General features: G+C 38.7%; 6 protein-coding genes across 7 annotated transcripts; 3 read left to right on the forward strand and 3 right to left on the reverse strand.

Annotated features, from left to right (window-relative positions):
• Positions 1-5,478: 5,478 nt before the first annotated feature.
• LOC132796779 (protein misato) lies at positions 5,479-7,646 on the reverse strand. The gene is made up of 3 exons (XM_060808058.1): positions 7,487-7,646; positions 6,685-7,414; positions 5,479-6,616 (listed from the first exon to the last, which is right to left on the reverse strand). The coding sequence occupies exons 1-3, from the start codon at positions 7,565-7,567 to the stop codon at positions 5,706-5,708; spliced, it is 1,722 nt and encodes a 573-aa protein (XP_060664041.1). The 5' UTR covers positions 7,568-7,646; the 3' UTR covers positions 5,479-5,705.
• Positions 7,647-7,861: 215 nt separating this feature from the next.
• LOC132796781 (mpv17-like protein) lies at positions 7,862-8,579 on the reverse strand. The gene has a single exon (XM_060808060.1). The coding sequence runs from the start codon at positions 8,458-8,460 to the stop codon at positions 7,951-7,953; it is 510 nt and encodes a 169-aa protein (XP_060664043.1). The 5' UTR covers positions 8,461-8,579; the 3' UTR covers positions 7,862-7,950.
• A 268-nt stretch (positions 8,580-8,847) lies between these two features.
• Positions 8,848-11,354, forward strand: LOC132796780 (E3 ubiquitin ligase Rnf121). Its single transcript, XM_060808059.1, has 6 exons — positions 8,848-9,218; positions 9,287-9,321; positions 9,445-9,741; positions 10,494-10,722; positions 10,789-11,024; positions 11,096-11,354. Exons 1-6 carry the CDS (start codon positions 9,171-9,173, stop codon positions 11,214-11,216), a joined length of 966 nt encoding a protein of 321 aa, XP_060664042.1. The 5' UTR covers positions 8,848-9,170; the 3' UTR covers positions 11,217-11,354.
• Positions 11,355-13,017: 1,663 nt separating this feature from the next.
• LOC132795843 (uncharacterized) lies at positions 13,018-17,836 on the forward strand. 2 transcript variants are annotated; one of them, XM_060806751.1, is made up of 7 exons: positions 13,018-13,233; positions 13,303-13,406; positions 13,482-13,553; positions 14,819-15,458; positions 15,945-16,332; positions 17,060-17,267; positions 17,358-17,836. In XM_060806751.1, exons 1-7 carry the CDS (start codon positions 13,143-13,145, stop codon positions 17,547-17,549), a joined length of 1,695 nt encoding a protein of 564 aa, XP_060662734.1. In that variant the 5' UTR covers positions 13,018-13,142; the 3' UTR covers positions 17,550-17,836. The 2 variants fall into 2 exon arrangements, with proteins under 2 accessions (XP_060662734.1, XP_060662735.1); XM_060806752.1 differs by lacking the exon at positions 13,018-13,233 and having other exon boundaries at positions 13,349-13,406; positions 13,492-13,553.
• Positions 17,837-18,894: 1,058 nt separating this feature from the next.
• Positions 18,895-20,979, reverse strand: LOC132796750 (bifunctional 3'-5' exonuclease/ATP-dependent helicase WRN-like). Its single transcript, XM_060808012.1, has one exon. The coding sequence runs from the start codon at positions 20,977-20,979 to the stop codon at positions 18,895-18,897; it is 2,085 nt and encodes a 694-aa protein (XP_060663995.1).
• Positions 20,980-23,453: 2,474 nt separating this feature from the next.
• LOC132796783 (uncharacterized) lies at positions 23,454-24,783 on the forward strand. The gene is made up of 2 exons (XM_060808063.1): positions 23,454-23,627; positions 24,414-24,783. Exons 1-2 carry the CDS (start codon positions 23,621-23,623, stop codon positions 24,758-24,760), a joined length of 354 nt encoding a protein of 117 aa, XP_060664046.1. The 5' UTR covers positions 23,454-23,620; the 3' UTR covers positions 24,761-24,783.
• Positions 24,784-25,463: the final 680 nt, after the last annotated feature.

The following is a 25,463-nucleotide window of genomic DNA, read 5'->3' on the forward strand; positions in this document are numbered from 1 at the left end:
GTGGTGCGACGGTGGTGGTGGGGTCTCCTCCATGGACGACCTCCTGGACGGCCACCTGGACCGCCTGGACCACCGGGACCACCTGGACCACCGGGACCACCGGGACCACCGGGACCGCCTGGACCGCGACGACCACCAAGAGGACCACCCTGTGGTGGGCCACGACCACCACGTCCGCCACGAGGACCTTGTGCGGCAGCCACGGCAACGAGAGCGAGCAGAGTAATCAAGACGATGGCACGCATTTTAAGAAAGCTTTTTCTTCAGATGTATTTCCAAGAGAAATCCAAAGACTGTTGTGATACCTAACTCAAAGCATACGGCCGCTATATATACCAACGATTTCATTGTTTTCTATGTTTAATAGAAAGCTAACTCGTTAATGCAGCTGTTCCAATGCTGGACTCTCAATGCTTAAGTAAATTGACGTCACACAATACATTTTTATTCAAATTTACAAATATTTGTATTTATTCACAAATAACAATTTTTAGTAAAAGCAAATAAAGTATTAATTTTTTAAGAATTGTGGGATTTGAAGCAAGTAAAAAAGCTACACACATTTGGAATGTAATAGACCGATTACTTTTGTCTTTTATTAAATTTATAAACAAAAGCTTTGACAAAAATAAAATGGTAAGAGTTGTGGAAAAAAGAATATATTCTTAGTCAAAAGAAAGTGACTGTGCCGAAAACAACATGAGACACAGCTTCTCAAAAGAGCAAGGCGTACTTGACTAGAAATTTTTATTAGAAATTTTTATTATTTTTATTAAATATACAGCAACAAAAAATAACAATAAATTATATTATGGGCGCAGGGTTGCCTGATAAAATTGTACAATATATCAGATATTAAATATCTGAGATATAAGTGCTCATAAGGACAGACAGACCGACGGACATGGCAATAGCAACTCTCCCATAGATGCTCACTTAGAATATATATATGATATACATACATATAAACCTTGTGGGTTCGGAGATGTGTCCTTCTCTCTGTTACGCGCGAGTTGAAAAATACGATCATAAACCGCCAAATATTTTTTTTTAAAGGCGATAATAACAATTCAAATCTGTATGTTGTATCCAATTTTAATAACTTCCACAATTTTTATCTGATCGCAATCGCAATCGCAATTTCAGAAATCATAAATACTATAGTTATTATTGTATACACCAAAATTCGCAGCTGTAGTTTTAAAATTACGCTTGCTATTCGATTTTTTTTATTTGCGGGGGCGAAAGTGGGCGTGGCAAAAATTTGAAACAAACTTGATTTGTGTGCAAACATAACAAATGCTGTCGAAAAAAAATTATAACCCTATCTCTTATAGTCTCTGAAATCCAGTGTTTCATACGGACGGACGGACAGACGGACATGGCTAGATCGTCTCGGCTGTTGACGCTGATCAAGAATATATATACTTTATAGAGTCGGAGATGCCTCCTTCTACCTGTTACATACATTTCCTGCCGGCACAAAGTTATAATACCCTTCTACCATATGGGTAACGGGTATAAAAATCAGCACCTCTAGAATTTTCAAAATATTCCCATTTTTATAAATATTAGTTTATAGACTAAAGTTATCCGTTTTCATATTTAATAAATCTCGTAAGTAAACTAATCCGATGTTGTGTACATTTTGTTAAAAAATAGATTCCCAATGATAAAACAAATAAAATAATATTTGTTCAGTTAATTTAAATATAAATAGAAAAAAAATTTGTAAGAAATTTAAAATTAGGCAACATTATGTTATTAAAAAGAACCAAAAATTGGATTTTACATAATGTCTCATAAAATCGGTCAACGACTTTCAAGGTTTCATAGATTGAAACCCAGCTAATTTGAAAAGCTTCTAATTTTTTTTTAAACCAACCTCAAGTTCTTATCGTTTGCAAAGGTCTGTCAGTAATTTACGATATTTCGGGATAAATAACAAACTTTATATATTGAATGCTAGATACGGCTATTTTTTTATTATTGTCATTTAAAGTAGGTGTTGAAAAGGCTGATGTATAGCAGGGCAATGTAGCGCAATAATCGTCTATGCCTCTGTGGAAGACTCAGCTGCCTCAGTGGTAGTAGTTGCAGCCTCGGTCGTGGTAGTCGCTTCCGTTGTGCTGGTGGTGCTGGTAGTGCTGGTGGTGCTTGTGGTGCGACGGTGGTGGTGGGGTCTCCTCCATGGACGACCTCCTGGACGGCCACCTGGACCACCTGGACCGCCTGGACCACCGGGACCACCGGGACCGCCGGGACCACCGGGACCGCCGGGACCACCGGGACCACGACGACCACCAAGAGGACCACCCTGCGGTGGGCCACGACCACCACGTCCGCCACGAGGACCTTGAGCGGCAGCCACGGCAACGAGAGCGAGCAGAGTAATCAGGACGATGGCACGCATTTTAAGAAAGTTTTTTCTTCCGATATATTTCCAAGAGAAATCCAAAAACTGTTGTGATACCTAACTCAAAGCATACGGCCGCTATATATACCAACGATTTCATTGTTTTTTATGTTTAATAGAAAGCTAAATCGTTAATGCAGCTGTTCCAATGCTGGACTCTCAATGCTTAAGTAAATTGACGTCACACAATACATTTTTATTCAAATTTACAAATATTTGTATTTATTCACAAATAAGAATTTTTAGTAAAAGCAAATAGTGTATTAATTTTTTAAGAATTAAGGGATTTGAAGCAAGTAAAAAAGCTACACACATTTGGAATGTAATAGACCGATTACTTTTATGTCTTTTATTAAATTTATAAACAAAAGCTTTGACAAAAATAAGATGGTATGAATTGTGGAAAAAAGAATATATTCTTAGTCAAAAGAAAATGACTGTACTGAAAACAACATGAGACTTCGCTTCTCAAAAGAGCAAGGCGTACTTGACTTGAAATTTCTATTATAAAAAGAAAACTACATCAAATACAGCAACAAAAAATAATAAAATATATTATAGGCACAGGGTTGCCCGATAAAATTGTATAATATAGCAGATATTAAAAATCTGAGATATAAGTGGTCATAAGACAAGACAGACCGACGGACATGGGAATATCAACTTTGCCATTAATGCTCGCTTAGAATATATATATGATATACATACATATAAACCTTGTGGGATCGGAGATGTGTCCTTCTCTCTGTTACGCGCGATTTTGGCAAACTACACTTTTCTACTACTACATTTTTATTTTTTATAAGCCGCCAAATATTTCTTATTGAAGGGATTTAATCGACAATACAAATCTGAATGTTGTATCCACATACAAAAAAAACGAATTTTCAAAATATTCCCATTTTTATAAATATTAGTTTATAGACTAAAGTTATCCGTTATTATTTTTAACAAATCTTGTAAATAAACTACTCCGATGCTTTGTACATTTTGTGAACAAATAGATTCTAAATGATAAAACAAATAAAATAATATTTGTTCAGTTAATTTAAATATAAATAGAAAAAAAATTTGTAAGAAATTTAAAATTAGGCAACATTATGTTATTAAAAAGAACCAAAAATTGGATTTTACATTATGTCTCATAAAATCGGTCAACGTCTTTTAAGGGTTTCATAGATTGAAACCCAGCTAATTTGAAAAGCTACTAATTTTTTTTTAAACCAACCTCAAGTTATTATCGTTTGCAAGGGACTGTGAGTAATAATTACGATATTTCGGGATTAATAACAACAAACTTGATATATTGAATGCTAGCAAGATACGGCTATTTTTTTATTATTGTCATTTAAAGTAGGTGTTGAAAAGGCTGATGTATAGCAGGGAAATGTAGCGCAATAATCGTCTATGCCTCTGTGGAAGACTCAGCTGCCTCAGTGGTAGTAGTTGCAGCCTCGGTCGAGGTAGTAGCTTCCGTTGTGCTGGTGGTGCTGGTGGTGCTGGTAGTGCTGGTGGTGCTGGTGGTGCGGCGGTGGTGGTGTGGTCTCCTCCATGGGCCCCATGGACGACGACCTGGACGGCCACCGAAACCACCGAAACCACCTGGACCACCGAAACCACCTGGACCTCCGAAACCACCTGGACCACCGAAACCACCTGGTCCACCGAAACCACCTGGACCACCGCGACCACCGGGAGGACCGCCCTGTGGGCCACCCTGTGGTGGGCCACGACCACCACGTCCGCCACGAGGACCTTGAGCGGCAGCGACGGCAACGAGAGCGAGCAGAGTAATCAGGACGATGGCACGCATTTTAAGAAAGCTTGATTCTTAGATGTATTTCCAAGAGAAATCCAAAAACTGTTGTGATACCTAACACAAAGCATACGCCCGCTATATATACCAACGATTCCATTGTTTTCTATGCTTAACGGAAACTTACCTCGTCAATGCAGCTGTTTCAATGGTGGAAGCTGAACGCTAAAGTAAATTGACGTCACATCTTTGCCTTCTATTTTTTATTATTTTTGATGTTTTGGTAAATCCAAATAAAAGTCTGTCAAAGACCTTTGGTTAGAATCGAGTTGAAGAAACAATGATGAAAATAGTATGTTGTCTAAAATTAGATTTCGCATTCATACGAATAATTAACAATTGCAAATAAGGATTATAAAGCGGCACAAATAACGGTAAATTTGTGAAAAAAAAACACTAAATCACTTGCCATTCTCCTTGGCACTAGCTTTGAAAGCATGTAAACAAAAAAAAAATACATTGCAGCTTTCTCACATGCACTTATCGCGGCCGACGAAACAACAACATATGTACGCACTTATGCACAAACAACAAAAACAACACTTTCTATTACTTTCGCACACACAATGCATTTTTCACTTGCTTGCTGCACCACGAAAACAAAAAGTGAAAAAAAAGTGCACTCGTCTCTTTCTAATATTCACTTTGCTGCGTGAGCCGACGAAGCAGCCTTGCGCGCACACACACACACACACACTCGCGCACACGCACTTGTTGCTGCTTGCTTAGAACTTTTGCATTTTACGAAAATTGCATATCGTATACAAACACTATATTTGTGTTGTGATAATCACAAATACAATAATTAATTAACTACACATTTCGTCTTGCTTTGAAAATTTCTTCACGCGCAAAAACAATTTCAACACTTGGCCGCCATTAAAACGATCCTAACGGAAAGCACACACATACACTTGCACTTGTTGCTTTAGGCATTTGAAAATTGTGTTTTTTGCATTACGATTGCATTTTTGTGGCTACCCTTCAACTCCCGCATATAGCCAATCAATAATTTAATGGGAATTTACTACATTTAAGCCGTTAAATGTATTAAACAATTCGATTTAATAATTTTTTTCGCGCACTAGACGTTACGTCTCCGCCATTTAACGATCCTTTACTCAATTTGGCAATGTAATCGATATGTAAACGCTATTGTCGAAGAGTAAGCCTATCGATAATTAAGCTAAGGCTTAAATTAATATAGTATTAAAAAGAAGATACACTATAAATTATACACAATATATTTGTAACTTTTTATATTAATTTTCTCAATCGTTTTATTTTCCCCAATTGCTTTTTTATTGTTTTTTTACAAATGCGAGCAATTAACAGGCAGTCCTTTAACAGCACCGTTTACAGCACTGGCGTGGGCTAATAACAGAGGCACTTGCAGAGCTGTTAAGCTAACATAACATAGGAATGCACAATCTAAAAGTTGTCCGTGTGTATGTGTGTATTTGTGTTTGTGCCTTACAGGTAGTGTGAGTCCTCGTAATTGTCACGAAACTCAAGCAGCTTGTCCACCGCCGTCTCATACTCATCTCGTTCCAACGCCGCCTGGGAATAGCTCTGCAACTTGGCCAGCTGAACACGATGCGTCTGCGCATGCAACGCATCCAGATGTTCACCCAACTTTGAGGAATTCTGCAGCGCAGCCAATGCCGGCGCACTCGTGACACGCGTGCCCGACTCACGTTCACCCAATAAACGAAATCCGTTGCTTGAAATGTTCGCATCGAAGATTTCATAGGGGAACGGCAGCTGTGTCTTCAGCGGTAACGTTGTGGCCGTGGCATGCGACAAGCTGCCGTGATAGACACACTGATAGTAGAGCTGCAGCATTTGCGATACGCTGTCACAACGATACGCAGCCATGCGCAGCTGTTCACCCGCCTCCGCAACGGGACGTTTGAGGCGTGTCAAGGGAATGCCACGTGCGACAATCATTTGCAGCAGATGCGACGAGCCCGGCTCACAGCCAGGCGAGAGTTGTGACAACAGTTCGCCATTGGCATTCGCATCCAAGTAATCAATGAGATCCTGTTGCTCGTGTTGCATGCCCAGTGGCAGCGACATTGCAGCCGCTGTCATTGTGCGTCCCGCCGGACAAATGCGCTGACAGAAACGCGACAACGTTTCAGGCGTTTGACGCAATCGATAGCCAAGTGTCGCCGTGTCCACGAACGCAGCGAGCACCGCTGAGCTCTGATACAGATTATCCACTTGCCACTTCAGACCGGGCAGGTGTCGTGATTGCAGCGTAGTGTTGCGCCAAATCGTTGAGAGTGTGGAGAGCGGAGTAAACATGCTCGCCTGATCACTGAGATGTCCATAACTGAGCACGCTATTCACTACACGAATGTTGTGTGCGGTCCGTGGATCTGAAAGAGATCGCAGAGTTAAACTTAGAATACTTCAAAGTAGATCCTTCAAGGCATCTTTCACTCACCCGCTTGTGCATAGCCAACGTTGCGTGGATAGTGTAAAGGCAATGCCAAATTTGTGCGACTGTATTCATCATTCAAATGTTCCAGACACTTGCTGGCCATGCCACTGAAGCCATCATCGATGTCAAACAACAGCTGGAAGCCCTGCAAGCCATCACATTCCTCTGCATACAAACGAATACGATCGCAAAATTCCTCATTAAAGTCAACCGACTGCCACAGCTCAACGCCCGCTGCATGTGTGCCCAGAGCTTGGACATCTGCTTGACGCATCAAACCGGGCAGCACGTTGAAGCTGCGCGGATGATAGCGTGCATACAAATAGTCGGCCCAGCTGTTGCAACTCTCGGCCAATTTGTAATCTTTGTCCACCAAATTGACTTGATTCTTGAGTAAATCCTGTTGATACTCGGAAATGGCAGCTGTGGGTTGCTGCAACACATCCAGCTCCCCATCTGTATTCAGTTTACTCTGCTCAGCGCTTTCCTTGGTGCGTTGCAGCACATCGTCGGTTGTCTGTTCGTGCAACAGCGGCAAGTAGTTGCCATAAAGTTCACCCACCATCGGCAGATGGCCCAGAGTGCCGCCCACATCAACTGTGAGCAGCCTGGGCGTGTATGTCGTTTGATTGTATTCGTTGCGTCCCTCACGGTACAACACATCATTGTGCGGCAGCTCCTCCTCAGCCACTTGACTGTCATTGTCATCGCGATCGTACACAAAGTTCGCCTCCTAAAAGAATGCAAAACAAATGCAGGAAGTTTATAGCAACAGCTGCGCATAGAATTCATATTATTCGCTTACCTGTTGATTCCAGAAATGTGCGCCCACATAATTGGCATAGGTGCCGAACTGTAGTGTGATTATTTCTCGTGTGTGCTCCATATTTTTCAGTCAGCTAGGCTGATGACTAACAAAACCAAAATTGCCGGCGGTACAAAAGAAAACAACGCGCGCATGCAGCCTGAAAAAAAAAAACAAACAGCTGTTGCTGATTGGTATATCGATAGGCGCAGCTTTCTGGTTAGCGATGTTTAGTCACGACACTGGCCACTGCCATATCGATAGCTCCATACGTAAGCTCTACAAATCATCAATAGCTAACGTAAATAGTTTTGTTTATGTTTGAAAACTTACACGTGCTCTCACCACCAAGTAAAAATTCAATTCTTTTGTCTGCTGTCAATTGTTTAAAATACGTTTATTCGACTTTTATTTCTTATGGCACGAGCATAAATTATATATTAACTAACTAAACAATGTTTTGCTTACTTTTGCTTATTTAACGCAATAGACAAATAGCAATTCCAAATCACTGCAACCAGCTGCACATAAAACACCTGATAGTTAATTGGTATTACGCTAAAATTAATCACTTGCGCCAATGGCCACAGCATATAGCTGCGTTGCATGATCGAGAAATATTCTTCACGTATCCGTTGCACAATAGTAGTGTGTCTTTCTCCGTTCACCAAGGGCACCAAATACGACAGAAATAATGTGAATGGTGGAGCAAAACATGTCTGGTCTAGCACCATTTTTTTAATGCTACGCTTAAAGACGGGTTGTTCTCTGGCCACCAATGTGTCCAGCTTGATGTACCAACGCCGCAACACCGGACCACAGATACAAAAGCCAATTGCACTGAAGCGCGCTGTTCTTCCTAGATCGTAATCCTTAAACGATTTCTTCTCAATCGCCAGTTGGGCTATCATATCGCCAGCACCCATTATTATAGCTGCATTGCGGCCTTCACGTGCCAGCACTGCCAGTGACATTATGTGTAGGTTTTTTATATTAAACTTTGATTCAAAATTCCGCCACAACAATAACAATATGTTTGCATTCAACTAGTGTTTATTCAACTACTTCGACTAACTGCTGCTAACTACCGATTAATATGCAAAATCAACGCTGCATCAATTCTATATCAATATCGATATATAAGGCAGCAGCTACAGGGTTGTCAAATGTTTGCCAAGAATGCACATACGTGGCAACGCTTGCCACGTACGTTAAAATCACTTTTATATTTTTTTCTCATTGGCTTGAATGCAACTATTATTAATGAAACAATTTTGAAAAAAATGGAAACGTCTCAGTATGCTATTGATAGCATGTTTGGTTTTAATTTTCTTTTGTAATTGTCTGAGTTTTTAATATTCTGATAAGTGGCAGCACCTGCGCATCGAACTGGCAACGCCAGCACAACTGATAGGCAAAACACACAGAACACAGCACAGCACACAGAACACACACACACAGCATAAATATATATATAGGGGACAATATGTAATAATATTTTGGAGCATTTATTATTATTATTTGTTTTGTGCGAACGTAGCAAAATTTGCAAGTGCCACCACCACCACCACAACATCTAGTTTGTTGTTTTGGCAAAATTCTGCAACGACGACGACGTCGACGTCCAGCGCTGCCGGCAGCACACGACAACAACTACTACAACCATAACACCTACAACAACAAGATGCACCAACAACACATGGATCTTCATGCGCCCGTGGACTTGAACAAGGTAAGTAACACAGTATTCCAATAATAACCAATCTCCTTATTAATGCTTTTCACTCGATTCACAAACAGTCGCTGGACGAAATGACACCGGAGGAGCGCATGCGGTAAATATATTTCTAGTTCCAAGGTGCAGCCCAACATAAAATTCTTATCAAGCTCTTGCTATCTCACTCTTTCTCGTTCGCTCGACTCCCTTCTCGCTCTCACTCTCACTCTCTGTGGCTCAGTGCGGAGCATCAGCTGATGGTGGAGAAGCACAGAGGCCACGATGCGATGCATTCGGAAATGGTCATCATACTGTTCATGACCCTGGTGATTGTCCAAATCATACTCGTCGAATGGAAGAAGCGACACTACAGATCCTATGCATTTGTCACACTGCTTGCCATGTGGATAATACCGCTGATCATCTCGTGCAGCTTTGTCTGGCTGCGTTTCATCATCATTTGGCTTATCTTCACCACCATTACGGCGCTGGTGATGCGACGTGCGATGACCAAGCCCATTCAAGGCACAACGCCCAGGTGAATATTCAATTTGAACATAAATGCATTGCACATAAGTGCACATTGCGAAGTGTTGCCTCATTATTGAAGCATTAGTCGTATTTGTTTTGCAAGGAATATTTGCAATTAACCGCCATAGCTCTGTGTATTCATAGCAAAGTGCTGTTAAAACTTAGTGGCATTGCCCGTAAGTGCACATTGCGAAGTGTTGCCTCATTATTGAAGCATTAGTCGTATTTGTTTTGCAAGGAATATTTGCAATTAAGCGCCATGGCTCTGTGTATTCATAGCAAAGTGCTGTTAAAACTTAGTGGCATTGCCCGTAAGTGCACATTGCGGTTTATTGCCTCATTTTTTGGGATATGTTTTCCAGTTTTTAAAGCTGCAACAAACATTTAAGTATTAATCATTTCAGATACAAAGTGTATCAAAAAATTCTATTTATTTAACACTTTGCAGTTAGCATTGTTATTATCATTGTGGCATTGTTAGTGGCATTGCCCGTAAGTGCACATTGCGGTTTATTGCCTCATTTTTTGGGATATGTTTTCCAGTTTTAAAAGCTGCAACAAACATTTAAGTATTAATCATTTCAGATACAAAGTGTATCAAAAAATTCTATTTATTTGCAGTTAGCATTATTATTATCATTGATTTACTTGCATTAGTCAAAAGACAAAGCAGCTAGCGCTAGTAAATTTACTCAAAGTTATATTTTTATTTGTAATCTATGCTTTAATAACAATAATAACACTTGCATTGCTTTGCAGACTGGTCTACAAATGGTTCTATTTCATCTATAAGCTAAGCTATGGCCTCGGCATCATTGGTTATATAGTGATAATGGCCTCGTTTCTGGGCATGAACTATTTGTTCTCACAACCGCCAAACACATGGATGGACGTGGGCCTGATGTTCTGTTTTTATGGCCTCTACATTGGTGTTCTTGGTCGTGATATATCTGAGATTTGTTCCGATAAAATGGCAGCAGCCATTGGCGTAAGTTTGCATTCATTAATGTTGTAAAATGCTGTGAAATGAACGTATTATCAATCATTAATATAGTATTATACGCCGCAAGGCATGCCGACGCGACACTTGGATCAAAATGTTTGCGCCGTCTGCGGCAATCAATTGCTGGTTTCGGAGAAGGAAGAAGGCGTCATTGAGAACACCTACAAGCTGTCGTGCAATCATGTGTTCCATGAGTTTTGCATACGCGGCTGGTGCATTGTGGGCAAAAAACAAACGTGTCCGTATTGCAAAGAAAAGGTCGATCTGCAGAAAATGTTTCGCAATCCGTAAGTTGAGTCATCGTAATTTGCAATCTCAACTCAAAACTAATTATTGTCTTTCCCCCATTTTTGTTTAGCTGGGAGAAACCGCATGTCTTATATGGCCGTTTGCTGGACTGGATTCGTTGGCTGGTGGCCTGGCAGCCGCTCATCTTTTTCATTGTTAAGGGCATTAATTGGATGCTGGGCTTGGAATAATTGCAAACAAAGAACGCTGTCAGCTCTCTAGTCAAGCACTCATCAGACCACTAACAAATTGGAATATTGCTTTACACTTGTGCTTTACACTCAAATTCAAATCAATCCAAAATGAAAATACCAAACCAACAACAACAACGACGACCAACTATTTGAGCAGCAGATGCTAGTTACATTATTTGAATGGATGGACAGAAGCTATATTATCATTCCCCTCCCTCCCCAAACACAAACACACACACATAAAGATAAAGCACAAAGGTTTCCACAACTTTTGCTTAATCATCACTTTATTTTCGTCTTTGCCACTATTTGTTCTCCACCTTCAACTTTCTTTGTTCAGTGTCTCCACATACAGCATTTTAAACTTAATTAATGTTTATTACATATATTTTTTTTTTAAATTGTAAACATTAGATATACTATATATTTATATATAGATGTATGTGTGTGTGTGTATATACTGTATACATATATATATACAAAACTTGTATTACGTCTATCGTATTATGCGTTTTTTGCACTGGCTATAGAAAGATATTTAAAAAGAAGATCTTAACAAACTACCATCAACGATTTGTGTGCTTCATTTACAGCTGTTATCAGTAGTAGGTGGGAGGAGAAGAAGGCAAGGGCGGGGTCCAGCGACTGGCGTGCGTGGCAGCCATATAATTTAATTAGCAACTCGCATCGATTTTCTTCTTTTTCATTCAGCAGTCAGCATATTTACATGCCATTAATTCTACCCGGCAATCGTTGGGCTGCGAAGGGTGTAATTCGCTTGTGTGAATCGGACAAACGAAGGAAACATTTCTGAATACTTCAAATGCGAATAATTAGCAGCTGTCAAGTTGATATTATTATAGACACAGTATTCAAATTTGATAATTTGCAGTGTTGTATACATAGTATACACTTTACACTATGGTATATTTTGAATGTAATAGTATATCGATATACCAAATGGAGTCTTAGGAATGTGGTACATTTTGAATGTAATCAATATACCAAATAGCGTTTTTGGTATATTTTGTACACTATAGTATATTTTGTATGTAATTGTGTCCGACATACAAAATATAGCATTAGGTATTTGGTATATTTTATACACTGGTATATTTTAAATAAAATAGTATATGTATATACCAAATATAGTAGGTATTTGGTATCTGATTGTGTCCAGTAAAATATACCGAATTAATATAATATTATATCGATATACCAAATGGAGTCTTCGGAATCTGGTATATTTTGAATGTAATCAATATACCAAATAGCGTTTTTGGTATATTTTGTACACTATAGTATATTTTGTATGTAATTGTGTGCGACATACAAAATATAGCATTAAGTATTTGGTATATTTTATACACTATGGTATATTTTGAATAAAATAGTATATGTATATACCAAATATAGTAGGTATCAGGTATCTGATTGTGTCCAGTAAAATATACCGAATTAATATAATATTATATCGATATACCAAATATACCAAATTCGGTAAATTTAAGTTATTTTCGGTATACTAATTTTGCAAAATTTGTTAAAATTACTTTATTTTGGAAGTAATTAAATTGATAGAAAATTAGTTGAACTTTTCTTTGCAAAGTACATTTCAGTATCACCTTTAACAAGTATCCCATAGTTGAGTACACACGACTCGACACTTTTCCTACCTGTTAATTGAGCGAAAGAGAAAGAAAGAATGGCGCGTGGAAAACAAACCCCCAAATATAATATGTCAGCTCTGACTACAAACCGGTTTCCTTTTTTTGTTTTGTGTGTTTTAACTACCCGATGACGCGGAGTTGGAGTTAACTTGACAACCCCCCGTCCCCGTCCGAAGTTTAATCAATAGCGTAGTGTTGTGTGGTTTTTTGGCGAAAAACATTTGATAATAATGCGAGAGACATTTCGCAAGCAATGGCCAAGAAGGGAGGAGTTCAACAGCTCCAGGCGGACATCAGTTCCGACGAAGAGTTTGAAAAGTTTCTTCAGCGTCCCGGCCTCTTAGGTAACGAACAGTAACATAGATCTCCACTTTATACATATGTATACTTTATTCCGATCTTGACTCAACTAGTTTTGGACATTTATTCGGAGTGGTGTGGTCCATGTCTGGGCATGGTGGGCAGTCTGCGTAAGATCAAGCTCGAACTGGGCGGCGATAATCTTCAGCTAGCAATTGTACGTTTCCAGAAATTTCAGCATTCAACTTACAGTTAATCCAAATCTATATATGTATATTTCTTTTTTGATAAGTGCAAAGCAGGCTCCATTTCCTATTTGGAGAGATTCAATAAAAAGAGCGAGCCCACCTGGATGTTTGTGGCGGTAAGTTAAAGCTTTCAATTCCATTCTATTTCCAATAATGCTTTGTATTTTTTATTTCCATTTATTGTCAGTAATAGTTTCCAATAGCTGAATTTCGTATTTCATATATTTATTTCACTTAAATCGCATTTGATTTCTATATTTCTTTAATTTCCCATTCTAACTTTCTGCTTTCCATTTTCTTCGTTAGAAATACCTGCCGTTTCTTATCTATCTTAAAATTCCAATTATGGAAACCATTTTAGACTTTCTTAATTAGTTCCATTCCCAATCTTTGGATCTATCTTCATTACCAATAGAAATAAATTCACTTCATTGGAAGTACATTACTATATATAATTGAGCAACTATTTCTCATTTCAATTCTTCGGAATTATTCCATTAAACATAATTAATGAAAGGTTCACATTTCATTGGAATTGCATACCATTAATTTAAATTGTATTCCATTCGTTGGAATTGCCTTCGGTTCTATTATATTGAAGCTGTTGCAATCCTTAAAATATAATTCCTATAGTAGGCTTTCATTTTATACTGGCATTGTAGCCACCTTCCATTCATTGGAATAATGGAAGCCTCTTAATGTAATGGAACAACTTCGTATAGCCTCATTAAATCTCTCTTCTATTCATTGGAATAATGGAAGCCTCTTAATGTAATGGAACAACTTCGTATTGCCTCATTAAATCTCTCTTCCATTCATTGGAATAATGGAAGCCTCTTAATGTAATGGAACAACTTCGTATTGCCTCATTAAATCTCTTCCATTCATTGGAATAATGGAAGCCTCTTAATGTAATGGAACAACTTCGTATTGCCTCATTAAATCTCTCTTCCATTCATTGGAATAATGGAAGCCTCTTAATGTAATGGAACAACTTCGTATTTCCTCATTAAATCTCTCTTCCATTCATTGGAATAATGGAAGCCTCTTAATGTAATGGTACAACTTCGTATTGCCTCATTAAATCTCTTCCATTCATTGGAATAATGGAAGCCTCTTAATGTAATGGAACAACTTCGTATTGCCTCATTAAATCTCTCTTCCATTCATTGGAATAATGGAAGCCTCTTAATGTAATGGAACAACTTCGTATTGCCTCATTAAATCTCTCTTCCATTCATTGGAATAATGGAAGCCTCTTAATGTAATGGAACAACTTCGTATTGCCTCATTAAATCTCTCTTCCATTCATTGGAATAATAGAAGCCTCTCAATTTAATGGAATTACCTTTCATTGATTGAAATTATCTATCACTTTCAGAATGGCAAAGCCATCAACATCATGTTTGGCACCGATGTGCCCAAACTCGTGGCCATGATCACACGCGAACTGGAGCTAACGATCGCCAAGGAGCCGCACGAATGCTACGAAATCACCGAACTGCAACCGATTGAACTGGAACAGTTGAAGATCAAGAACGAAGCGTTGCAACTGGCCGAAAAGATCGAACTCGAGGAGAGCAAAAAGAAGCGCATTGAATACTTGAAATACGTAACGGATACGATCATGGAGAATCTGCCCGATATTGGCATAACAGTTTTTGGGCCGCAAGTTAATCGCGACATGTTCAAGAAACTCTCCGAACCCGCTGATCCGCTCAAAATACAATGCAAAGATCGCAAAGTGTTTGCGATCACACAAAGCGATTTCAACACCGTCAATTTTTCAGCAGAAAATCCATTGGAAAGCGATGTTATCCAGCATCTGTACGATAAGGAATTGCTCATGTGCTTCTGGAAGGTGGAGGAAACAATGGGAACGCCACCAACGGTGCTCAATCAATACGCTCACGAGCTGACCAAGGAGACCATCAAGCCGCCCGATGAGTTCAACGAGGAGGAGACAATACTGCCGCCTCTCATAGTGCCCATTGAGGTCAGCATTCAGGTTATGGTTGAGGGTATGTAGAAAAACCGTCTGTCTGTCTGTCTGACCGTGACTTTGAATAAGCAATGTTTCGAAATTAATAGAGCTAGCGATCTACAATTTGGCAAGAATATTCTTGGCTATTCGAAGCATATTTTGCATAGCTATTATCTTGATTGACTTCAACATTTACTATCTGTCTGTCTGTCTGACCGTGACTTTGAATAAGAAAAGTGCCGAAATTAATAGAGCTAGCGATCTACAATTTAGCAAGAATATTCTTGGCTATTCGAAGCATAATTTGCATAGCTATTATCTTGATTGACTTCAACATTTACAATCTGTCTGTCTGTCTGACCGTGACTTTGAATAAGAAAAGTGCCGAAATTAATAGAGCTAGCGATCTACAATTTAGCAAGAATATTCTTGGCTATTCGAATCATATTTTGCATAGCTATTATCTTGATTGACTTCAACATTTACTATCTAATCCAATTTTATGCTTATTTTCGCCTCAAAGTCGAGCCAGACGAGCCACCAGTGGAGCCATTTGAAGGAGAAGCAGAAGCAGAAGCAGCTGAAACAGCTGCCCCAGCAGAGCAGCTCATGGAAACGAAACTCATTAAAATTCCACCCATTTGGGTGCCCAGCGATCAACGCACTCATGCAGCGCTCATCTATACGTATTTCCGTGCACAAACTGCGACATTTTTGCCGCCAGATCCGACGCCGGAGCCACCGCACATTATAATGACATTTGATGCGTATAAGAAGAAGGATCTCATGAATTTGGTAGATGCCTGCCGAGACGATGTCCCGCTCTATGGTTTCTTTTCTAGTGACAATCCACAGACTGCCAATTTCATAGCAAATTCCGTGGACAAATATAATGCCAAGCCTTATGTGCCGTAAGTTTAGCATTCAAAGTTAGCTTAGAAGAGTATTATAACTTTGTAGAAAATGTATATAACAAGCAGAAGGCAGAAGGCAGAAGGAGACATCTCTGACCCCATAAATAGCCATGTCCGTCCGTCTGTCTGTCCGTCTGTAAGAACACCTTTGAAGATCTCGGAGAATATATAACATAGAAATTTATTTTTTTTTTCGACACAACTTGTAATGTTTGCACGCAGATCAAGATAAAAAATCGTAATTTTGAAGCTAGAGATTTTCGGTACATACAATAATAACATAACTATAGTTTTTATGATTCCTGAAAATTTGCTTGCAATCAGAAGTTATTTAAGAAATATTATGGGGAAATATAATATAGCTTTTGGTATATTTTGTACTTTGTGGTATATTTTGAATGTAGTACTATATCAATGTTCTTTAAGACTCTTCTCCACTTTAGGAGACTTCTTGCTTTGCCTTAGGAAGACCTCTTCTGTGATTTATTCTTGTTTTCCTAAAAAGATATCTCCCCTCAAAGGAAAATCTCTAATCGAATCTCTAACGAATTTCTAGTTTGTAAACGAACGCCAAGCGAAAGTATTAAAAATAACAATGTAATATTTGAGATATTTGTAGTATTTTTGTAGTAGATTAATTTGGTATATCTTATTGCTTTTATTCACAATGGGTAATGAGTATCTCACAGTCGAGCATTACATAGAATATTTTCTCTTTCGAAAGCACGGACAAGATTGTGCTGAAGGTGAACAAGGTGCTAGGCGAAACGATACCATTGCTAATGGAATATGGTCCCAGCTATGTGAGTCCCAACTCTGTGGTGGGTTCCAAGGAGGCTTCCAAGTTCTTTCCGCCCAGCTACAAGTCGGCGCAACAAGAAGAAGCCGAACTGCATGCTGTCAAAGCGGAAAAGCCCAAGAAACGCAAAAAGGTGAATGAAATGTATATAATATAAAGACATCGACATCTATGTTACAATACTCGTATAATAATTATAATTATATCGCCTTTCATTTTGTAGAACAAAAAGGGCGCTGATGCTGAGGACGATCAGGGCGCTGCTGGCGGTGCGGACAATCAGCAGGAAGCCGACGATGCGGCAAAGACTTCCCCAGAGGAAGGCGCCTCCACAACGAGCAGCGGCGAGGACAGTTGTGAGAGTCGTCCAGCCACAGCTGATGGCAACAATTTGTCCACTGATGCGCCACAATAAACCTAAGGCTCAACTGTCATATTTGTGAAACTCGAAACAATTCGAATTTATTTACAATACATACAAGTATAATAAAGTAACGCTCTTCTCAGCGATTCTCAAGTTATTAACTTGGCAAATGTGACTTGACTATTCAATTTCCAATTCTCATTGATTGTGTATGGATATTCTTATCGCCCCTCTCGGCGATTCTCAAATAGTTAACTTCAGAATGGTGATCAAAAATTTAGTTGTTGAATGTATTGACTTCAATTGTCGAATTAACAGTGCAGAAAAAGTTTAGCCAATTTAAAAATCTGTTTTCAAATAAATTATTTATATATGTATATACACTAAAATTTAATTGCTTGCTGCAAAATTAATCAATTAATAATCCATATAATTCAAAATATTTAATTGCATTTCTAAATTATTCAAAGCCAGAAATTCCAGCATTCAATAGACAGATAATTAATCTAAATGTCTGAATTACTTTAACGATGAATTTTAATGAATATTTCTATATAAGTTTAAAATATAAGAAACATATTAGTTGCATATTTTGTACTTCGCAGTCAATGGATTTATTTAAAAGATTAATAATTAAACTTCAAGTAAGTATTTTACAAACGAATCGAATTAATTTTTTATTGCAAATTAATTGAAAATGTTATAAATGACAACCCGGATTTTCAATTGGTTTCAAATATAAATTCTACATTTCATTGCACTTCATTTTATATAAATTTCTTATGAAATAAGTTTCTTTAGAAAATAACAAAAGATTGGTAAATATAACAAAAATTGTACATAATTATCTAATAACATGTTGTGGACAGCGTTTGTTTTTGATATACTTTATATTCAAAAATATATCATGTAAGATCGAATTTAAACTTATGTTAAATATAATTTCAAAAATGTTAATTTGCGACACTTTCAAATTAAATTAATTGAAAAGTCAATATTCAATTTACTAACAAAAAAAAAAACTAACAAAATGTAAGAAAATTTGAATCCATAAAAAATTGCAAATTTTGTTGTAAATATAAAAATTGTATAGGGCAAACTTTTAGGGCTTGGCATAATTGATATTATTATGAAATTTGGGAAATTTATATAAATTTTCTTACTTTCATATTATTGTTGTACACATACATATAACAAAATATTAGTATATGCCAATCAATTGAAAATAACAATAATTATCTAATAAAACTAAAGATTGTGTCGAACAATTATGAAAGTTGTTAATTGATGCCTAAGTAAGTAACTTTTAAGTACGTATAACAAACGATCCATAGATTGATTAATTGATGCAACAAAATATACAAAATTATCCAGCAACAATATGTTGTAAATGTGTTTAATTCGCTTTGCGAGGTTGCGAACTGTATTTGTACTTTGGTATTAAAGGCATCTTCTGATAGCTGCCCTCGAGGTATTCCCAAACCCGTTTGCGGGCTTTTAATGTGCGCGTCGCATGCTCCTGCTCCTCATGCAAGATCTTCTGGCAATCGGCCAACAACGAGGCGAGATCTTGATCCTGATGTTGATCGTTGAGCTTCGTCATCTGCTGTTGGGCAACTGCTGCATCGATTTGCTGGAAATCGATATCAATATCGGGTCCCCAAACATTGTCGGTAACTGCAGCACGCTGTTGTTCTTCCAGCTGTTGCTCCACCTTTTCATCCAGCTCCGACAGATCAATATCGGAGCCCCAATCCAGCTTCAAGTCCTTGTCCTCGTCCTTGCTCTTCCGCGGGCTCTTCGACGACTTTGACTTCTTTTTGCGCTTGAACAGCAGTTTGGCCAAACGTGGACTTGGTTCAATGAGCAGCGTCCCTTCAGTCTTATCGTTGTCCAGCCAACAGCAACCCTTCAACGTGACCTGCGGCATTAAGTAACCATAAGCGCTTGTTCCGCTCTTCTGATACTCATCCTTAATGTAACCCATCGCTTTTAGGTGCTCAGCGAGTGCCTTATACCAGGTAATCGAACGATGAGCCCCCTGGCCAAAGTGCTCGTGCTCACGGCAAGCGCTGTTCACACATTTGTTCCGGGATCCGCGCAAGGCCAAAATCAGTTTGCCATAACCCACACGGCCGTTGACATCGCGCAGCATGCCGAGTAGCAAACGCGCCTCGCGGCCCACATCGAATTGTGTGGGAAGTGGATGTTCGGTGTGTCCCCTCAGCTGTCGCGCCTTGCGACAATTGTCACAGCAATTGCCACGCCACTGCCAATTGGATAGGCTCGTCGCATCGTCAAAGTACTTGAGTATGAACTGTCGTCGGCATTCGCTGCTCTCGATGTAAGACTGCATGCTGCGGGCCAGCTGTTGCAACTCCTCGCTGCGCTCCGCGGTCAGAGCTTGACTCTGCTGCAAACGTTGATGCAATGCCGCATCGGTGTCGCCATAGAAGAGCACACATTTGGCCGGCAAACCATCGCGTCCCGCACGTCCAATCTCCTGATAGTAACGCTCCATATCACTGGGTGCACCATAATGCACCACAAGTCGCACATTGGGCTTATCAATGCCCATGCCAAACGCCGTGGTGGCCGCCATGCAACGCACTCGATCCTCACTGAACTCCTGTTGATGGCGACGCTTCTGCTCCAGCGGCAATTTGCTGTGATAACTATGACACGGCCGTCCCAGCTGTGTCAACCGCTTGGCCATCAGTTGCGTCTCCTTAATCGTATTGTTATAGATGATGACAGCGCCCGCTGCTTCGGTGGCCCAGCTCAGGTACTGCTGCAGATCGGACCACAAATCGTCGCTCTTCGGACGCACCGTCAGCTCCAGATTGGCACGATCAATGGGGCAGCATAAGAGCAACGGTTTGTGCAACTGCAGCTGCTGGCAAATGTCGAGACGCACACGCCGCGTTGCTGTCCCCGTCAGCGCCAACAGACGCACGTGCGGCACAGCGGCACGCAGCTGCTGGAGCTGCCGATAGGCGGGTCGAAACTCATGGCCCCACTTGGATATGCAGTGCGCCTCATCGATGGCGATTAGCGCCAGATTCTGGCCCAGATCGTGCAACAGTTTGAGGCCATTGCCGCGTGTTATGTACTCGGGTGTGGCATACACCAGTTTGTACTGGCGTCGCAGGATGCGCTGCTTGATGCCACGATCCTCTTGCGCTGTGCCCAACAAGCAGGCGCAATCGTTGGGCTGCGATCGCTCATTCAGCGCCGCCACCTGATCCTCCATCAGTGCAATAAGGGGCGAGATGACCAACACCACTTTATTCAGATAGAATGCCGGGTATTGATAGCTCAACGATTTACCATACCCGGTCGCAATAACGGCGCACACATCATTGCGTTCGCCTCGTGGTTCGATTATGTTGCTTATTATTTGCCATTGCAGTGGCTTGAATGCTGTTAGTCGGAAATGTTGCCACAGACAGTTCTTGTGCTTCTTTGATTTCGGCAACATTTGCCTACGCTTTTGTAATTTGCAAACGAGCAAAACAATTGCGACTAGAAACGTACGTTTCTTTCTCTTTTTCTCTTTTTCTCTTTTTTTTTTGCCGGTATTCTATTAGAGATGAGCGTTGCGCGATGTGTCAGACACGATGTAAGGCAATAATTTGACGCACGTTGCTCTGACTGCATTGTTGGTGTTTGTAAGCGCTCTTTTATGTTATCTCTCGCACTGTATTTGTTGACACAAATTTGTAACACTGATAAACTGACAACTGGCAAAGTGCATTGGCTTTGGCCGGCAAAGTGCACGCTATCGATAATTCGACGGGATTGCAATCGATAGCTGACTGCAGTTCGAAATGTGTGGTATAAAAATCGAATTAGCTCAAAATGCTAAAAATCAAAATAAGTTTATTTTAAATATTATATTTACCAATTGTATTACATATGCTTGTGAAAATCAATGTACTTCGTACTATGCTTGCTATCGATAACACAACACTACCGTTGCCGTTTGATGTACATAACTTTAGGCCGCGCTAATTTAATCGTATTTGAAACTACGCACATAGATGGCGCCTAAAAAAAACTGCTTGAATAAACTCCTTGCTCTTACTTCGCTCTGCTTACTTTTGGCATGTCGAAGTGCTCCCTTTCAATTTGTTTTTCTTTTCCACAGGATGGCATGAAATTGGAACAAAACAAAAGAAATACACAATTTATAACGCTGTTGACAGTGAAACCAAAGTTTTTTTTAGAGATACTACTTAGTTAGCTTAGAATGTACAATGCTTTGCATGTGTGTGTGTTTGTCAAAAGATAGCTTAGGTGTCGCGTATGAATAACTCATCCATAAGTTCGGCCAGGAATCGGCGGTCAACCACTTGCTGGGCCAAGGTCAATAACGGCATCTGGGAGTTGGACTTCCCAATTGTGTTTCGTGTCATGCCAAGACGGAGACTGCAAGAATTTTCTGTAGATCGTTAGATGAATCGTCTTGTAGAATGCTTCTTGCATTGAGTCTGGTGTACGCGCCCTCTTAGCGCAACGCGAAACTTCCCTAACGCCTACTTTTCTCGAATATGTGCAAGAATTTTCTGCAGATCGTTAGATGACTCGTCTTGTAGAATGCTTCTTGCATTGAGTCTGGTGTACGCGCCCTCTTAGCGCAACGCGTAATTTCCCTAACGCCTACTTTTCTCGAACATGTGCAATTTTGTGTATCATTTGTCATTTGTTTTGTGAGTGTTGTACAAGAAAGTTGATTTTTTCCTGCGCGTCTTTTATAAAACAATAAGAGGTAAGTTGTTAATATTATTAAACTACTATTCTAATCTGATTTAAATTAAAAAATATATTTGTATTTGTATTTATATTTACAGTTTTGAGGACCACGAAAGAGCTACGTTGGATGATAAAAATAGAAACTACAAGGCATTGTTCAGGGCGAAGAATATTGAAAACGGCGAAATAAATTAATTTTTTCTTTTAGCTATTATATTATTTAGTTATAAGTAAAACTGTTTAGATAATATTATATATAAATTTAAGTACTCATTGTATTAGTTTTAATAAATTTAATTTCAAGTATAATAAACATTTTATTTACTGCATATATTTTTGAGCGTATTTTTATTTTGCATATTCCGAACTACGCACTAGAATCTAAGCACAGATTTTCGGCAAGAGCTGCACCGCATATTTTCTACAAGAAACGTCGAGTACAAATTCTGCCAGCGCAGCCGAGGGAAATTTAAATTTCCCTTTGGCAAGAATTTATACTCGACGAGTCTTGTAGATAATCAGTTCCGCATATACGGCAAAACGAAGTGAGTAAGTCTTTTCGCATCTTGTGTCTACACATGACGGGACTGGAAGAAAACTTGTATATTGTCTACGAATAAAACACAATCGGGTTGCCTTGCGTTGGCCACGGCGCTGCCGTCATACAATTTTCATAGATGTATACAAATTCGCCATCTTGCAAAAAGTGCAAGTTTTCAGCTGCATTACCAAAATGCTGCACATGCGTATTCAAATTACAGCGTACTGGCGGGGAAGTCACTTGCAAGGGGTGTATGTGTAGTTGATGGCCCACCACAAGTAATTCCAATGGCGAATGCGATGTCGATGTCGACGTCGACGTCGATGTTGACGCTTGCGCAGCAGTTGTTCTGCTTTTCCCTTTGTTTACATTCTGCTTGACCGCCATTTTGGTTTTGCGCACCTGTGGTGCATTTTGATTTGATTTTGCTGAAGCTTTTGTTTTTGTATTTGCGCTTAACGCTGCTGCTGATGACAATTTTTGGTGCTTCGGCTTTGCGCCTTCGGCTGCACTCGTGCGCTGACCCGATCGCCGACCAAAACCATTCAAAGTATGTAACTGCTTCCATTGCGTCTGGTGAATTTAGTTCGCCAGTTTTTCAAAGTTTTTTTTTTGTTTACTTTTAGTTGTGGCCACAAACAAAAAATTTGATTTCCTATTGATGGGAAAAGCATCGGAATTTGTCGATTGGCAGACAAATGTCAGATCAGAAATCAATCGGTAAAGTAACGACAAAGGCACTCACAGAGTAGGCAACACTAAATTTGTTCATTTCGAGGATATATGTAAACGTCATTGGTTGTTGGAGACTCGACGCATCAACATCATGTCAGGTGAGTTTTGCTAACTGTGTGAATATTATAATAAAAGTTGTGTAATAAAATAAAAAATTTTGTGCAAGCTGCGCAAGTGTACCGCGAGCACACACACTTACATAGATATTTGCATGCGCAAGAAAATAGAATAGGTCCGCTGAGTGTGTGAGCTGTGTGCGTGAGTGAGCAGAATGAGTGTGTGTGTGTGTGTGTGTGATTAATTTTTAATGCATTTTCATGCTGTAGAAATGACTTGTAAAAAAAACTTAAGAAAACAAAATGGCCGTCACGTAAAGTGTAAAGTAAAGTTGTATGCGTAAAGTGTGAAACAAAAACTGTGTTTCGAATAAAACGCGTTCAAAGTTTTGATTTGCCATTAACGATCCCAACAAAAAACTCGAATTGAGGGTACGAATTATATGTGTGTGTATGCACATTAATACACGTACATATGTAAATACATAATATGTATATATGTATTACATATATACATACATACTTAAATACAATATGTAGCCCATGTGTGCATGCAAAATGGCGACACTGCAGAAATAGTATGAAATGTGAGGTTAAGTTCAGGCAGGCTTTGATGTTCTATTAATTTCAATTTAATTTATAAGATTATTATTATTATTATTATTATTATTATTATTATTATTATTATTATTATTATTATTATTATTATTATTATTATTATTATTATTATTATTATTATTATTATTATTATTATTATTATTATTATTATTATTATTATTATTATTATTATTATTATTAATTATTATTATTCTTAATTTTACATCGCAGACAATAATGAGACAGTGTCGCAGCAGCCACCGGATGCACAGGAGCAACGTCAAATATATTTCAACGAGTTGAAACGTATAATTATTCAAGCGCGCGTTAACCGAACGGTTGATTGGTTGGATCAAAGCTTAGGGAGTGCAAGCGATTCACTCATGGAACAAATAGATGCTAAATTGAATACGTTGGTAACACTCCTGCTAACAAATAATAGCAATGATGCTCAGCAGCAGCCGAGGGAAACAACCCTTCTATATGCGGTGACTGGAAGTGACCCTGTTCACATCGAAAATTGTATGAAAGCGGTAGAAATTTCCGGCCTTAAAACATACTTGTTACACAGAGATTAAACAGTCAGTTTAAAAATAAAAAAAAATAAAAAAACATGTTTAGATTTAGTTTTGAAATTCAATTTATTTAGGGATTGCGCTTTTGATGCACATGTGCTATAATCAATCGAAACACGTTTCGATTCGCGTGTGGTCTAAGCCAATATATATAATTATTATTTATATATATATATATATATATATATATATATATATACGTTAACATACACACTAAATATTGTTTGCATATTATTTGCTTGCTGCATATTGTTTATTTTTGTTGAAATCAACGCAAAACCTAAAAATTCGATTCGATATTAATCAAATATTATTAAAAACTAGTCGAAAAAAAATTGTTTCATTTTGTTTGCTTTTCTTTTTTTTTTTTAATATACATATATATAGATGTTCAGTTTCGTAATATATATATTCTATATATATATATATCGTAGATATTTTATAAGCTGTCATAATTTCTTTTATGACGATTTTAACTGCTGCTTAAATTTACAAAAATTGTCCATAAATCTCTATAATTGAAAGTTGAGTTAATTTCATATTTTTTTTTTTCCGTTTTTACTTAATAATATTTACAATTAGAATGCGCCACAAAAACACACACAAAAAAAAAAGATCAACAAATAACGCACAGAACTTTTAGAATAAGAAACAAAACACACACGAACACAAAAAAAAAATAAAATAAATTCCAAAATACTCTGAA

The sequence above is a fragment of the Drosophila nasuta genome, chromosome X, assembly GCF_023558535.2.
Source record: "Drosophila nasuta strain 15112-1781.00 chromosome X, ASM2355853v1, whole genome shotgun sequence".
Classification (NCBI taxonomy): Eukaryota; Metazoa; Arthropoda; class Insecta; order Diptera; family Drosophilidae; genus Drosophila; species Drosophila nasuta.

Excerpts from the sequence above, each read along its gene's own strand:
- LOC132796779 (XM_060808058.1), bottom strand. The coding sequence starts at position 7,567 with ATGGAGCACACACGAGAAATAATCACACTACAGTTCGGCACCTATGCC. Across the intron at positions 7,415-7,486 it reads CACATTTCTGGAATCAACAG|GAGGCGAACTTTGTGTACGA; the intron begins GTAAGCGAATAA and ends GCATTCTTTTAG. Across the intron at positions 6,617-6,684 it reads CGTTGGCTATGCACAAGCGG|ATCCACGGACCGCACACAAC; the intron begins GTGAGTGAAAGA and ends GATCTCTTTCAG.
- LOC132796781 (XM_060808060.1), bottom strand. The coding sequence starts at position 8,460 with ATGTCACTGGCAGTGCTGGCACGTGAAGGCCGCAATGCAGCTATAATA.
- LOC132796780 (XM_060808059.1), top strand. The coding sequence starts at position 9,171 with ATGCACCAACAACACATGGATCTTCATGCGCCCGTGGACTTGAACAAG. Across the intron at positions 9,219-9,286 it reads CGCCCGTGGACTTGAACAAG|TCGCTGGACGAAATGACACC; the intron begins GTAAGTAACACA and ends ATTCACAAACAG. Across the intron at positions 9,742-10,493 it reads ATTCAAGGCACAACGCCCAG|ACTGGTCTACAAATGGTTCT; the intron begins GTGAATATTCAA and ends ATTGCTTTGCAG.
- LOC132795843 (XM_060806751.1), top strand. The coding sequence starts at position 13,143 with ATGGCCAAGAAGGGAGGAGTTCAACAGCTCCAGGCGGACATCAGTTCC. Across the intron at positions 16,333-17,059 it reads AATGCCAAGCCTTATGTGCC|CACGGACAAGATTGTGCTGA; the intron begins GTAAGTTTAGCA and ends CTCTTTCGAAAG. Across the intron at positions 17,268-17,357 it reads AGCCCAAGAAACGCAAAAAG|AACAAAAAGGGCGCTGATGC; the intron begins GTGAATGAAATG and ends TTCATTTTGTAG.
- LOC132796750 (XM_060808012.1), bottom strand. The coding sequence starts at position 20,979 with ATGTTGCCGAAATCAAAGAAGCACAAGAACTGTCTGTGGCAACATTTC.